The sequence below is a fragment of the Nicotiana tabacum genome, chromosome 21, assembly GCF_000715075.1.
Source record: "Nicotiana tabacum cultivar K326 chromosome 21, ASM71507v2, whole genome shotgun sequence".
Lineage (NCBI taxonomy): Eukaryota > Viridiplantae > Streptophyta > Magnoliopsida > Solanales > Solanaceae > Nicotiana > Nicotiana tabacum.
In genome coordinates, this window is record NC_134100.1 from 89,734,747 (window position 1) to 89,751,397 (window position 16,651).

The 16,651-nt window shown below is 34.5% G+C and overlaps 1 protein-coding gene across 1 annotated transcript; it reads right to left on the reverse strand.

Annotated features, from left to right (window-relative positions):
• Positions 1–2,384: 2,384 nt before the first annotated feature.
• Positions 2,385–4,059, reverse strand: LOC107827483 (protein ANTAGONIST OF LIKE HETEROCHROMATIN PROTEIN 1). Its single transcript, XM_016654627.2, has one exon. The coding sequence runs from the start codon at positions 3,951–3,953 to the stop codon at positions 2,517–2,519; it is 1,437 nt and encodes a 478-aa protein (XP_016510113.1). The 5' UTR covers positions 3,954–4,059; the 3' UTR covers positions 2,385–2,516.
• Positions 4,060–16,651: the final 12,592 nt, after the last annotated feature.

The following is a 16,651-nucleotide window of genomic DNA, read 5'->3' on the forward strand; positions in this document are numbered from 1 at the left end:
AAAAGACAAAAGGACAAAAGGAGACAATATTAGTATCACCACAACAATCATAGGAAAAATATGAACACAATGAAATACAGAAAAAAGATGCAAAGCAAAAGCGATAGCTAGTAAATGAATAATACGTATCAATTCTTGTATAATTTAATGTTTAGATGATCCGTAATCAGACTATTTTTATTCAAGATTTCAAACGATCGTCATATTTCCTCTTAGATCAACTATTCTTAAAGCATGATTAGAGTTGGTTATACTTTTTTGTTTTGATAAATAAATTTTAAATTTCACATTAAATATATTTGTTTTGACAGTCAAAACAGTTATGCTTTTTTGGATTATGAGATACAGTCAACTTCGACCAAATTGCATCTGTCAGTCTATTCTAAGGTCAACAAATTATTGAGGAAAATGACAAGAATTGTTGCTATCCTCATCATGACGCTAGCATTACATTTGAAAACCCATAGAAAATACACTACTAATTCTTGCCCATAAGCTTAGCATTTTTTTCTCTTTTGAATTGGTTTAAAATTTTAATTTTAAAAAAAATAGTCCAGTACACAAGGTATCATATATTCACACAAGGTTCGGGGAAGGGTCGAACCCTAAGAGGTGTGATGTAGACTGTCTATTCTAATGTAAGCATTAATGATTGTTTTTACGGCTCGGACCCATGACCTATATATAGGTCACACGAAGACAACTTTACCGTTTAAAATTTTAATTTGATGGATTTAATTTTTAGACTTTTATCATAGAATCTGTTGTACTGTAAAAATTATGAATTTAAAATTCTAGTAATTTTTTGCACATATATCAACTTTCTATGTCGAAAATGCTATTCGAATTCTACGAGTTCAACTAAAGCGTAATAAGATTACACTCATTATGGATCTACATACAAAATCCGCCTCTACAAATGAACTTGAAGCAACTCATTTGAAAACCCATAGAAAATAGACGACTAATTCTTGCCCATAAGCTTAGCCATTTTTCTTGTTTGAATTGATTAATAATTTTAACTTAAAAAAAATAGAGGCAACCCAATGCACAAGATATCCCGCATTCATGCATGGTTGGGGAAGAACCGCATCCTAAGGGGTGTGATATAAACATTCTAAGCTAATACAAATATTAGTGGCTGCTTCCACGACTCGAATCCGTAATTTATAAGTCACACGGAAGCAATTTTACTGTTTAAAATTTTAATTTGATGGATTTTTAATTTTTTGATTTTTATCATAGAATCTGTTGTACTTTAGAAATTATGAGTTTAAAATATAACTTTGAAATTATAGTAATTGTTTGCAATATATCTACATTTTATGTCGAAAATGCTATTCGAATTCTACGAGTTCAACTGAAGCGTAGTAAAATTACACTCGTTGTAGATCTACCGGCTCTATATACAAAATTGGGGTATTATTTTTCCTACTATTATTTTGGGCAAGGGTATACAATATCATTTTCCCTATAAAATTCGCCTCTACATATGATCTATACAATCAAGAATAAGTGGAATCAGAGTAGTAAAATGAACTTAAGCAAGTCAATTTCATTGCTCCCCAAGTCTCCCCAATGGGACATGAGGCTATTAATGAGGTCAATAAAAATCTTAGTAACTTACAAAGATCAATTTAAAAGTTAGTGGGGTTCAATAAATCGTGACATATCTACAATTTTGTACAAATAGTGTCATAATTCGACTTCAACGTTGATCTATTACTCCATCCATTTCAATTTATGTGAACTTATTTCTTTTTTAGTCCGTGCAAAAACGAATGACTATTTTCCTTATTTGGAAACAATTTACCTTTATGCAATAATTTATAGCCACACACAAAATATATGTACATCATTTTACACCACAAGTTCAAAAGTCTTATTTCTTTTCTTAAACTCCGTATCAAGTCAAATGTATTCACATAAATTGAAACGCAGGAAGTATTACAATTTGACTTGTACTTTAGCTTGGGTTAGAATTGTGCTGGATTTTATGCTTTGTTACCTATCTCAAATAAAACATTTTTGTATTTTTTTCAGCTGACATTGACTTATTGTGTGTCTAGTAATTAGTTTTTTAAAAATATACCATAATTTACAAACACAAAAAAAAGAATTATAACCAAAAAAAGAAGTAAAAGATATATAAGTCAAAGGGAAATCTTCCAATTGTTTTTTGCAAAATTTCTTTGATAAAAAAGAAAAAAAAGACAGCTTGGTGCATGAAGCATCATGTATTCACGCAGAGTCCGGGAAGGGCCGCATCCCGATAGATGTGATGTAGATAGCGTATCATTATACAAGTATTAATGACTGATTCCACGGCTCGAACTCGTGAAATCAATCCTTTACTTGAAAAAAAAAGAACAAATCTTCTATGAAGAGTAAAAATTCATTAAAATTATTCTATAACATGACTTACAATAAGCCATGAAAAAATAAAATTACTCCTCAAGCATCAGATCAATACAAAAACTTGATTCAATCCCTAAAAATGTAAACAAAAATTTTAATTAAAGGAAGTTGGTGCCTGAGTAATTATGGTGCAAAAGCTTGTGAGCAATCTGATCTCTAGCCTGTAATGCACTCATAGATCTCACAATATTTTCTGGTACAATTTCATCATCAAACAAATCAAACCTTAATTCTGGACTTAATTCTTCACCTCTCATTTCACAAATATTATGCAAAACACAACAAGCTCCTAATACAACAGGCAAATCTTGAAGTTTCATTTCTGTTCTCTTTTGTAAACAACTCCATCTACCTTTCAATCTCATAAATGCATCTTTAGCAACTCTTTGAACATCTTCAACTTTCTCATTAAACGCGTGTTGCGTCCATGTTAAATTCTGGTGTGAAAACGGGACCAATATCCAATCTAATAACGGAAATCCTGAATTTCCAACAACCCAAATATCCTTTAAAAGTCCTCTGTTTGCTCTTTCAAAAAGAGCTGATTTTTCCAAAACTTGATCATCTGTCATTGAACCAGGCCAGCCAATACAAACATCAGTAAAAATTCCTTTAGGATCAACAACCCCTTGTATGGTTACTGAATAAGAAGTCTTTTGATTCCGCTCAGTATGTCTTTTGTTAAAATAAGCTGTGACACTGTCTTTTGGTGCTATAATCGGAACGTGTGTAGTGTACATTGATCCACCTACATTTTGTATACCTGAAATGGACTCGAATTCTTGTTTTAGTTCATTCATCTTTTCATCGTTAGGCCATTGTAAGAATTTCGCCATTAAAACGCCTTTTATTGCTGTGCAAACCTCGAGCACGAGCTTATGACAAGTGGATATACCAAGCCCAAATCGCTTAGACACTTCGCGAAGTGGTGCACCTGTGGCCAACCTCCAAATGCAAACTGCTACGCGCTGGCGAACAGGGATCGCCAGACGTAGCATTGTATCTTTTTTTGTAACTACTGATTCTAATTCACAACATATTATATCAAATGTAGCTTTGCTCATTCTAAAAGCTTTTTTGAATTCCTCTTCTGGAAAATCTGGATTGTTGCATTGTTCCCACCATGCATTTGACCTGTTTTTAACCCATAATCTTCTTTGTTGTAAAGGCTGAGAATCCTGTGGGATCGAAATCAACTCACCTGAGTTTTCACGACTACGTTTTTTACTAGTCATAGCCATTGTCTGATCATTCATCAAAACGGGGGAATTTTTCGCTAATTCTATAGGTTGAGAACACAAATTTAGTACTTGTGTGTCAATTTTTTCTTGATTTTTTTCCAACCCCAGAAATTTGTTTAGAATATTCTCAACTGGGTTGTGATCAAAATCATGAATTTTTTGCTTTTTGGGCAGGAGTGGATTAGAAGAAGTTGGAAAGTCAAGTTCTTGAATGAAGCTGAAGAAATTGGAACTAGGAGGAAAATTAAAATCTTCTTGTTGTGTAGGAAATGAGAAAGAAGAGATTAAATCCATTAAAAGTGGAGAATTTTTTTTTTGTTTTTCAGGTGTGAAAGTATTTGAAGTATGAAAGAGGAAAATATTCAATTGTGTGAACACAGAAGAGTATGAATTGATGAAATGAAAGTGGAGTTTTTCATATATATACATATACATGGATTTTGATACACGGTGTTTTGTTTGGGGGGGGGGGGGGGGGGGGGGGGGTTAAACTTACTCCCAATGACGTATCATTAAAAAAGTGGGGGGTGGGGGTGGGGGGTGGGTTGGACTGATAATTAATTTCGATAAGATATTAAAAGTACGTGGGTTAATATTAAAAGACTAATACGCGGTTGGGAAGAATAAAAGCGAGAAAAGGCCACGTTTTCGAAAATGGGAAAGACGAAGGGATTTTCCTTTAAATAAAGGTAACGAAGAAAAAGATTAAGTCATTAAGCAAACTTGCAGTGGAAAATTATTTAAAACGAGGAAAATTTCGCAAAACAAACAACAACAACAATTAGAACAAATTGGGGTCGGCGATATGAATCATCATTCCTTTCATTAAGCTCAAATATCATTATCATTATCAAAATAAAATAAAAGTACAATATATATATATATATATATATTAATAATAATAATAATTTTTATTGTTTGTGATGGAATTGAAAATTAGATCTAAATATTGTGAAGTGAAATTAATTACAAATTATTCTTATTCCACATTTAAAGTGGATTAAATTTATGTTATTTTTAACAATAACAATAAATAATGCTTCAGTCACAACCAAATTGGAGATTGGATATATGCCTCATGTTAAGCAAGGTTTGCTTGACCAAACACGTAAGACAAAGAAAAAAAATTGACTTCATGGATTGGATTACTACATTTAATTTCCTTGGATTATATGATTAAGCACATAGATTTTGAAGATGGCTGATTAATGTAAAATTAATAGGGAACTTTACATAACTGTCACAATTTAAAAGAAATATAATAAATTCTTAGCATGAAATCTAATATTATAGTTATGGTAGGAAAATATTTATATTTGTAGCACACAATTCCATTAAAATAGAAATATTAATTATCAATCCTTAAACATAAGCAATTTGAATGGAAAGTCAATAATTGTTTTGTACAAAAATCATGCATTTTCTCTCTCTTTTGTCTATTAGATTTCCTTCTTTTTCTTCTTCTTCTTAATTTTGTTTTCTGTCGAAGCCAATATATTTTCTAAATTTATTCCATTCGTTTTCTTTTTAATTATCTTTCTTAAGTTTTTCTCTTCATTCTTTCTTCCTTTCTTAACATCGCTATATTAATTCAATAATAATATATGTTAATATATACAAAACGTATATATAAAAAATATATATTGAATTAACACATATAAAATATACATAAAAAATACATCTTCAATTAAGATGACATTTAGACATGTGAAATATACATAAAAAATATATCTTAAATTTAATTAAGATGGCATATAAATATACAAAAAAAATACATAAAAAATACATCCTGAATTAAAATGGCACTTGACATATAAAATATATTTAAAATATACATTAAAAATACATCTTAAAATAAGATGGCACTTCACAAATAAATATATAACAATTATATACATAAGAATACATTTTGAATTAAAGTGATACTTGATATACAAAGTATAAAAGACGTATAAATCAATACATCTTGAATTTAGGTGGCATTCAATATGCATAAGATTTTAAAAAATGGAGTGAAGAAGATGAATGTTGGAAAGGGAGAATGGAGATGGACAAAAAAGTACCTCATGTAATCAGTGAGCCAGTTAACTTATTAAATTTTGAGCTTAATTTTTATAATATGCTAATAATAAAAAAAAATGCTCTTTATAGAATAAACAATAAATGATACTATTTTTTTAAAATAATAGTTAAAAAATGATCAAGCGTGTAAAAAAGCCAAATTAATACTCTATTTATCCATCTCCTATTCCTCATTCAATCCTCATGTATGATTATTCAATTTCAACTAATTAATTTTTCTTTCAATTATGCTGTCACGACCCAAAATCCCACCACATGTGTCGTGATGACACTTAGTCTTTAAAACTAGGTAAGCCGAGTACAATTACATTTCGAGACATTTTTTTTGAAACATATAATTTAATACAAGTGTCGAAACCAAAAGTGGAAATAATTATAACAACCTCCCAAGATTGGTACTACTGAGTCACGAACTCTAATTGAATACATGCAATGATCTCAAGGATCAAATGTATAATATTGTTCGAATAAGAGTTAACAGTACAATAAAAATGGAAAGACTCCAAGGGACTGCGACGACCAAGCAGCTCTACCTTAAATCCTTGCGATCATACTCTAACCTCTGTCCGAATCCGATATCGCCAATACCTGGCTCTGCACAAAAATGTGCAGAAGTGTAGTATGAGTACACCACAGTCGGTACCCAGTAAGTATCAAGACTAACCTCGGTGGAGTAGTGACGAGGTACAATCAAGACACTCACTAGTCTAATAACATGTGCAACATAGCATACAAAAATAATAATAGGAAACATATAGCAGTGATATCAATAATAATCAACTAGTGATATAAACAACAAGGCAGCAAGAACACCATAAATATTGCTCAAACGAATACTGAATACAAGTACAGCCAATTAATCAAGTCCTTCAAAATATACATCTTTTATCTATAAATATTTCAAATAAAAATCTTTAGAATGTAATCCTTTCAATTAAATATATCTCGAATATACTTCCTTCAAATAATTATCTTACGAATATAATTCTTTCAAATATATTCTTTCGAATATAATTCTTTTAAATAAATATCTTTCGAATATAATTCTTTTCAAGTAAAAGTCACCACGTGACACCTAATTTTATAATCATAAAAATTACGGGTCTTAGTCCACTTTCATATTTTCATGGCACCTCGTGCCCATATTTCTATCACAACCGCACGGACAACTCACGTGACAATAATAAAATCATCATATTTTCCCGGCACCTCGTGCCCATATTTCTTTCATAACCGCATGGACAACTCACGTGTCAATAATAAAATCATCATATTTTCTCGGCAACTCGTGCCCACATTTCATACCACATCCGCACTTACAATTCACGTGCCAATAATATAAACCGCCCGGCAATAGCCATAGGCTCACAATTTCAACATGAATCATACTATTATCAAGTTTACCGAAACAACAAGACAAGTTGCACAAGAGATAAAAATAAACACAAGAAAAATTACAACATCACATAAAAATCACCAACACAATAATCTCACATCATCGCGTATCATCTCTGACAATAGCTACCCTTATCTTTCCTATAGCCACCCGTATCACTCCATAATGATATCCTCCTTTATCCCTCCGCCCTGACAATATCAACAGCCACCCTTATCGCTCCTATAGCCACCTTTATCTCTCCTATAGCCACTCTTATCTCTCCTCCCAGACAATACCACAACACACATAACCACAGTGAAATGTCACCCTTATACCCACATAATATCAATAGTGGAATACCACCCTTATGTCCTCATAATAATAACTCAAACCACACAATAAATTTACACGGAATATCATCACGACAACACAGTACAATAGTTCATATCACAATTTGCCCATAGGCCACAACCAACTCTAAAGATACAACAAAATCATTTAATTTCACAGCAAATAGCCCAAGGCTCAATACAACGTATATGAAACCTCAAAAACAATAACAAGGATGGAAAAGTAATTCAGCATAAGACAATGCCTTCTTTAATCCATTTTTTTTTATAAATATATTAATGCCTCAATTTAAACTTATTTAATAATTATTTGCAGATAAGGAATCCATAATGAAATTATTTCCAAGAAATGTCAACCCAACTAACCACGGTATTTCACATAAAAATCAAAGTGGCAATCTTACCAAATTATTATATAAAAACAATCTCGGCAAACAAGAAATGAGGCATGGCAAATAAATAATTTAATAAGCTCCAATAATTTTTCCAATTTAATACTTAAGGGTGTCTACAATTTTAACCGATATAATTTGCACATATAAACCAAGTACGTACTCGTCACCTTGCGTATCCGCTTTCAATCATATAATTTTCACGTAAGACTCAATGCCTAAGGGGAAATTCCCACACTCAAGGTTAGGCAAGATACTTATCTTTTTGAAATTAGACCGATATTTCAAAATAGCCTTCTTGCTTGAATTGACCTTCGGACAGCTCAAACCTATCCAAATTAATTGTATAACTTCATTAAAATTCATCGAAAATAATTCTGGATAATAAAACGTCAACTTAAAATTTTACATTATAAAGTCAATCAAAAGTCAACGCGGGTCCTGCCTCCCGAAACTCGACAGAATTTTTACGAAATCCGAATACTCATTCCGATACGAGTCCAACCATACCAATTTTATCAAATTCTAATAACAACTCGACCTCCAAATCTTAAATTTTCATTCTTGAAAACTTTTACAAAAATCTTGATTTCTTCCATTTAAATCCGAAATAAATGATGAATATAATCATGAATTTATGAAATATAATCACTTTCGGATATAGAATACTTACCCAAGTTGAAGTCGTGAAAAAATTCTCATAATCGCCCAAGAACCGAGCTCCAAAAATCCAAAAACAAAATGAAGAAAATGACTATTTTTGGTCCTTATGTTTTCTGTCCAGAATCGCTTATGCGGCCAGCATTTTCGCATCTGCGACCTCACTTTTGCGAGCCAAAATGCGCATATGCGAAGTCCCAGTGTCCAATGCCCAGCAGTAGCTCGCATCTGCATCTGCATTTCAGTTTCCGCACCTGCACTGTCGCAGGTGCGCCCAGTCCCTCGCTCGTGCGACCTCACGACCAAGCTGCCCAGTTCACTGCCAGTCGCTTCTGCGATGATATCATCGCTTATGTGACGAAGCTTCCGCAGAAGCAAAGGCACTAGCTGCTGTCCAGAGATAGTTTCAGCAACAGAAATTTTCAGCAGCTTTGGCAAGTCGCCAAACTATCCGAACTCCGTCCAAAACTCATCCGAGCCAGTCGGGACCTCGTCTGAATATACCAATAAGTCCCGCAGCATACCATGAACCTACTCGGGTTTTCAAATCATATCAAACAACGTCGAAATTTCAAATCGCGCCTCGAGTCGAATTATAAGTTTTCAAATCTTCCAACATTTCTAATTTGCGCTGAAACGTAACAAATCAATCCGGAATGACTTGAAATTTTGCACACGAGTCATAAATGACATAATGGAGCTGTTCTAATTTTCGGAATCGAAATCCGACCTCGATATCAACCAATCGACTTACGGTCAAATTTATGAATATTTCAAAAACTTCAACTTTCCAATTTTTGCCAAAATGCGCCGAATTGTCCTATGAACTTCCAAATCCAAATCCGGGCATATGCCTAAACCCGAATTTACCATACGAAGCTATTAACATCATCAAAATTCCATTCCGGAGTCGTTTACTCAAAAGTCAAACTCCGGTCAACTCTTTTCATTTAAGCTTCAAAATTAAGAATTGCTCTTTCAATTTAATTCCGAACCTTCCAAAACCAAACTCGACCTCATGCACAAGTCATAAAAGATATTACGAAGTTGCTCGAGATCTTAAGTCGCTGAATGAGACGTTAGTTCTTAAAACGACAAGTCGGATCGTTACATATGCTAAATGGATAAAATATTACTTGCATTGAATATTTATATTAAATTAGTAGATACATGGTATTTGTTTGTGCATAAACTCTCACTTAATCATAGTTAATTAGTATATATTTTGAATTTATCAAATCATTTGAAAAATTCATATAACTTGACAGCGAAGTGCGGTATTAGAATAACGTCCAAATAGGGGCGGATCCACCATGCGATTAACGGTTCGTTTGAACTCGATAATTTTTGTCTAAATAATATATATGTGTTCGAAAAATTACTAAATATTTATAAATATTTTATTGTGAACCCAGTTACTGTTAAAAATTTACTTGTGCTCGTTGTAAGAACCCATAAACATCAAATCTTGAATCCGCCTCAGCGTCCAAACAATTTCAGATTATAGTATTCTTCTCCTATAGAGGGAACAAAATTCAATTAGTATCACTCTTTGCATCATCAATGTCAAAGTCCCATAAAGTATTTACTCCAAATAGGAGCACAGACACTCTAACATGGAATAAAGTGTTTAAAATAAATCACATCTGATTTCTAACTTGAAATCAACGTTTCTTGTTGTCAATTACCATTGTAAGAGGTGCACCAATCTTTCTAAAAACTGCCTCTAAAACTCCGATAGTTTACTAAAGGCACTAAATTCAAAATATATTATTATACTCTTAAACTTTTTTCGTAAAGTCCATGCGACAATGAGACACAAAAGAAACTCAAACGACTTTGATCTAAGTGGTAAGAGTGCAATACGTGATGTGTAGGTTAGGAAGGTACAATTATATAACCAAAAAAATAGATTTCTCAGTTAAAGTCTACATTTAGGAGAAAACGGGTTACTGATAACCAAGTTTTACTTCACTTCCACAATAACCTTTTAGAAAAATAACAAAGGTAATAGAGAAAATTATCAAAGAGAAATAAGGAATGAATCAATAATCAATCCCTAAAATCAAGGCTAGAAACTTTGATAAAGCAGAGAATAATGAAACGTATTTCAGTAGTAATCGTAATCTTCCTCTACAAATGAAATTCTTTATCCTTATATAGGAGCGTACAATCATAACGGTTTCCACACTTAATTTGGATTCATTATGGGCATTAATTGTATTGATTGCCCATTATCATGGATAACCGTAACTGACATATTTATAGCTATAGATTCCTTATAACTGCTCTGATTCCCCTTCCTTATTTACTTCTGGTTCGTGTATCTTCCCCTCTTTTTAATCTTTATTCATTTCAATCACGCCTTTTCTTTGACAACTGTCTGGTCCAGTTCTTTTCTCTGTACTGTCTCGTGGGTGTTTCTCCCGTACCTTCCTTGTATTCTTAATTCCATTAATTGAGTGTGCCATATGTCGCTATACCGTTATTCCACACGTCATGTTTCATCAGCTTGCTAATATTTCACGTCAGAAGCGGAGCAAGGATTTGAAGTTTATGGGTTCAGGGTTTTAATTCTTTTAAGTTACTGGGTTCTAAATTAATAATTTATACATATTTAATGGATTTTTAAAGACAAATATATGGATTGGACCAAAGCGACTGGATTTCGCCGCACCCGTACACAATGGGCTAGCTCCGCCCCTGTTCCACGTGTAATGCCTTTGTTCCACCAATACAGATAGTCCCCCCCCCCCACTTTCTAAATATTCTCAACTAAATATTCGAGAAGTGGTAAGTTTTTATGGCAGGAATTATTTGCCGCCGTTTTTCGAGTATCATCATGTTTCCTTCAGAATCGATGCAACGTATGTCACATCCATTTAATGCCCATGCCGCGTGGCTTCCAATGATTGGATCTGCACTTTTTCAGTGCTTTTTAGGGTTTTTTCTGCGATTGCACCAGTCACGAAGTGATGATTCCATTATGACGCTTCATAATGACCAACTTTAACGACGATCATGTCTTCTTATAAATACTTCATTCTTTTTTGATTTCTTGGAGTCTTCCTTCTTTAGTATCTATTACATTATTCCTTCTTTGTATTTCTGCATCCTTCCTTCTATATTTCTTTGAATAATCATGTCTTCGATAACACCAGACCCCTGCAAAGTTCTGATTGTTGATGAACTTGCTCCTTCTACTGCCCCTACTAGAAGAAGGAGAGGTGGTAGACTTCGAAGCCTTGGTTCATTATCTAATCGTGGTTCTTCTTCCCATAGTGGTTCTGTTAAGCCATCCTTTTCTAGACCTAGGCTCATCTAACCCCTAGATCTTCTTCTAGGAATAGAGATTTAAATGAACCTGTGCGTGAGCCCACAGTTGCAGAGATTGTTCAGCAAGAATTTTCTTTTGTAACTTATCGTGAAACCATAAGAAATCAAGTTTCTTCTATAGCCTCCCTCAATCCTGCTGATCTTTACCCAAGTTTAATCACTACTGGTCTTCTTTCCCTGGTTCGACGAGAGTGTTACTGGAAACCATATTTTCGAGTTTTAGTCCCTGGTGCCAATTAGAGAATCACCTCTTATAATGCCAGTTTCTCCTTTGTTTATACCTACCCATTTACTTTAGGGTTCAAGCCACCTATTGATCCAATAATCATTGAGTTCTGTCGTTACTTCAACGTGTGTCTTGGCCAGATTGGCCCAATAGTATAGAGGGCTATTGCATACCTTCGTTATTTGTCGGATCTGGTTTTCATGCCTTTTACCTTTCGGTACTTGCTTCATCTCTACTCCCCCAAATTATTTCGTGAAGGAGTTTTTTCTCTCGTGGTTAGAAGTAAGAGAGTATTGGTTAGCCCTGAAGACGATCGTGACCGTTGTTGGTAAGCCCGTTTTGTTGCTGCCCCCACTAGTGGGTGAAGAGAACATGCCCTTTCCGGAGAAATGGAACTCAGCACGTAAGTTTTTTATTTTTTTTATATCTTAAAGAACTTTATGTAATCATATACCCAATTTTCAGCAACCATGGAAGTTTTTGATGAGATTCCCAACTTCCGTTCTTGGGTAGAAAATATGTTAATTGTTGTTCCTATGGAAAAAAGATCTTGGAAATACCTTTCTCAAGAAATCGATTGGAAAGCGAAGACGCACAATACTTTTTACCTTCATTGTTCTTCTTTTTCTCTTTCTTGCTTATACAAGAATTTTTCTGTCACGACCCGAAATTTCCACCTTCGGGACCGTGATGGCGCCTAACATTTCACTTGCTAGGTAAGTCAACGTTAGAATAATCTTAACTATTTTTAAGCAAATTAAATTAAACGGAAGTCAATTACTGAAATAAAGTGCGGAAGACCATAACTATCGAATCATCAAAATACATCCCTGAATCTGGTGTCACAAGTGCACGAGCTACTAGAATAATACAAATAAAGGTCTGAATAAAATTCAAGTTGTTTGAAAGATAGTACGTAGCTAAGCTAAGATAGAAGGGGACTTCTGAACTGCAGATGCTGTGTAGTTATACCTCAAGTCTCCTCTGGGTAGCTGAATCCGAGCAAGTCTATGGTACTCCGCTGGGACCAACTCCAAAATCTGCACAAGAAGTGCAGAGTGTAATATGAGTACAACCGATCCCATGTACTCCGTAAGTGTCGAGCCTAACCTCGACGAAGTAGTGACAAGGCTATGATAAGACATGTACGTAAATGACATGTACAAGCATATACAAATACGAAGCAACAATAACACAATAGTTAACAATTTATAAATTTGGGAGGGAACATGCGAAGGGGAATGATATAGAAATTTCAGCAGGAGAAGTGTCACGTAGCAGCCAATTAATTCATCAACAATAAAATGAGCAACTGATAATATAAAAATGGCACGGCACCACCCTTCGTGCTTTTACTCTCATTCTTTCCATAAATTGATAAATAAGGTATAATATTGGCACGACATCACCCTTCATGCTTTAACTCTCTTCTAGCACGACATTACCCTTTATGCTTTTACTCTCTTTGAAAACGGCACGACATCACCCTTTGTGCTTTTACACTCAAAATGGCACAACATCACCCTTCGTGCTTTTACACTCAAAAGGGCACGACATCACCCTTCATGCTTTTACACTCTTCCTTACCATGAAAATAATATTATAAATTCGGAAGAGTATTTAAATGCGGGGATATATACTTATCAATCAATTCAATTCCAGAATACCGACTTCATCTTCTAAAATATTCAACAATAATTAAACTAGCAATAATCTCATAAAAAATGATCAAATAAACAATAATAATTTAAGCAGGAATATTTTTAATTAAATAGACAATTATTCATAATAAATAAATTCCGCCCGCATGCTTTGACTTAACCATAACGCATAAGTACTCGTCAGCTCACATATACGTTATACCCGCATATTAAATCACGTAGTAAATAGACAAATAAGTCTTACTCTCTCAGTCAAGGTTAATCACGTCACTTACCTCGATTTGCTACAAACTCAAGATTCCAATAGACCTTTGCCTCGCAAATTGGTGTCCGAATGTTACAAATCTAGTCACAAACAATTCAATATAATCAACACAAATTATAGAAATCAATTCTATATTGCTATTCGCCGCATTAGTCCCGCGTATGTTCCATCAACCAAGATTTCTGTGAGTCTTGCCCAGGAGCGGATTTTAAGTTCTTCTTCTTCTTCAAAAAGGAAAACTGACAGTACTCATGGCTCTAATATTGAAGAAACATAGGAAGGTTCTTTGGTGTGAAGGCCACGTGTTAGGAGACGTGTGGTTTCTGATGATGAAACTCTTTCCTCTCATGACCTTCCATTAAGTTCAATTCCTTTTAGACACAGGTGATCCAGAGAGCGCTCCTTTGGTGATTTCTGATGAAGATGTTGTTGATCCTCTCCCAAGTTTTGGTGATAGATTGTTCGTTCAAGGCTTCGAGGGTGAAGAAGCTTTCGGGCCTGTTTCGGAAGAATTTCCCCTTGCTTCCCTTCCAGCTTTAGTTTCCATTAACGCCCCTGTGTTTTTACCTAACGCTACTCCTGCTGTTATTCTCGTGACTGCCTCTACTCCGTCTTCTATTCCCGTGGATGCTTCTCATGCAGAGGTCGGACCTTATGGCAACAGGAAGGAGATGAAAAGAGTTGTTATCGAAGTCCCTGAAGGCGGGAATTTATTGAGAAAATCTGGTCAAGCTGACGTGTGGTTGGAGCCGTTGAAGACGAAGGTCCCAAGGGTGATGTAGATGGACTTGTTCCTGGCGGGGATAATGTTCAAGCCTCTTCTTCTCAAGTTAGTTCTTCTTCACCTGTTGATGATTCTCCCATGGATGAAGCTTCCATTGATGATGCTCCTTAGTTTTCTCCCCCTTTTTTTCTTAGCTTTTATTTAGATCTTCCTTGTGCTATTTTTCTCTTTGCTTAACAACGTTTTGTAAGATTTGTTTTTGGCTACCCCTGTCTTCTTTTGGGGTTTAATGACAAACTTAACAACTTTTTTTTCCCAAGGCTTAATATATATATATATAAATGTTTTGGTTGCTTTTGCCGCTTATTCTGCTCTTTGATATTTGAGCTTTTTCCTTGCATTTAAAAATGCCTTAACAATCCGTGGCTTTGATAAATACAGGTTTTTATAAAAGAGGACCCTTTTACGTTAATGACACTGATGAAGATGGCGTCTCATCTTCATATTGGTGTAAATATATGAAAGATCAAGTAGACATGAAAAATGAAATATTTTGAGGAAGTTTTATGCTTTGAACTTTCAAATAAATTTCGTACATCATTTTTATAATTATTCGTACAATATTTTCACAACTACTTTCTTTGTAGCAGATTTTAGAATACAAAATTGGGTCTATTATCCCGTGACTACATTTTTGCTTTAACCTAAAACTCGTAGGAATATGGAATATCTTGCATCCTTTTCGCGAGTTCACACCCCTTTGAAAAATTCAAGGTTTCCTCAAGGTTTTTGATTCAAGCTGAACTGAACTATGCCTTTTTAGTTCTCTTCCTTCTATATGCATAGTCCCCCCAGTATAGGATCTTTGAAGTATGAAATCTCGAACACTGGATTACTCCATCCTTTTGGTCCATTCACTGAAAAGGAAAATACGAACGGGGCTCGGAGATATTCAATTAGATGATGACTGCATAACCCTTTTTCCATCAGAAAGGCTGCGACCTAGACCGGGAAAAATTCAGTATTTCGCGTGTCTTTCGGGTTTAATATCATTATTTGGTACGGGATAGCTTTTTGCCTATCATCTAAAATTGTTAGTAAAATTCAAAAGAAAAAAATAAAATTGAATCTGAGTGATACCTGACCATGGTACTTTCTTCGTCTAGAAGTAATACTTATTCAAATTAACTGCATTCCAGTTTGATGGTAGTACTTGCCATCCATGGTTTCCAACTCATATGCTCCCTTTCCAGCAATGCCTCAAACCCTATAAGGGCCTTCCCAATTTGGACTCAACTTACCTGCATTGGCCGCTATTGTAGATCGGACACCTTTTTGAGGACGAAGTTCCCAATCTTGAAGTATCTCAAATTAGCTTTCCTGTTGTAACATCGCTCAATCATCTGTTTTTGAGCCGCCATTCTAATTAACGCTGCTTCTCTCCTTTATTCTAATAGATCTAAATTTACTCGCATCTCCTCCTCATTTGACTCTCCAGTATCATGTGTGTATCTCGTACTTGGTTCACCTATTTCTATCAGAATTAAGGCTTCAGCACCATATAGAAGTGAAAATGGAGTCTCACCCATACTTGTTTTTGCTATCGTTCGATAAGCCCACAATACCCCTGGTAACACTTCCGGCCAATTGCCTTTTGACTCCTATAATCTCTTCTTCAAGTTATTAATAATAACTTTGTTTGTTGACTCAGCTTGCCCGTTAGTTGTAGGGTGGTAAGGTGCGTATGTAATCCGTTTAATCTGCCAACTTTGAAAGAATTCTGTGACTTTTATGCCTATGAACTGCGGGCCATTGTCACACACGATTTCCTTTGGAACCCCAAATCGGCAGATAATGTTTCGCCAAATAAAGTTCCTGACTTCTTTTTCTCGTACCTGTTTGAATGAACCTGCTTCTA

Bases quoted from the DNA above. Each gene is read 5' to 3' on its own strand.
- LOC107827483 (XM_016654627.2), bottom strand. From the start codon at position 3,953: ATGGATTTAATCTCTTCTTTCTCATTTCCTACACAACAAGAAGATTTT.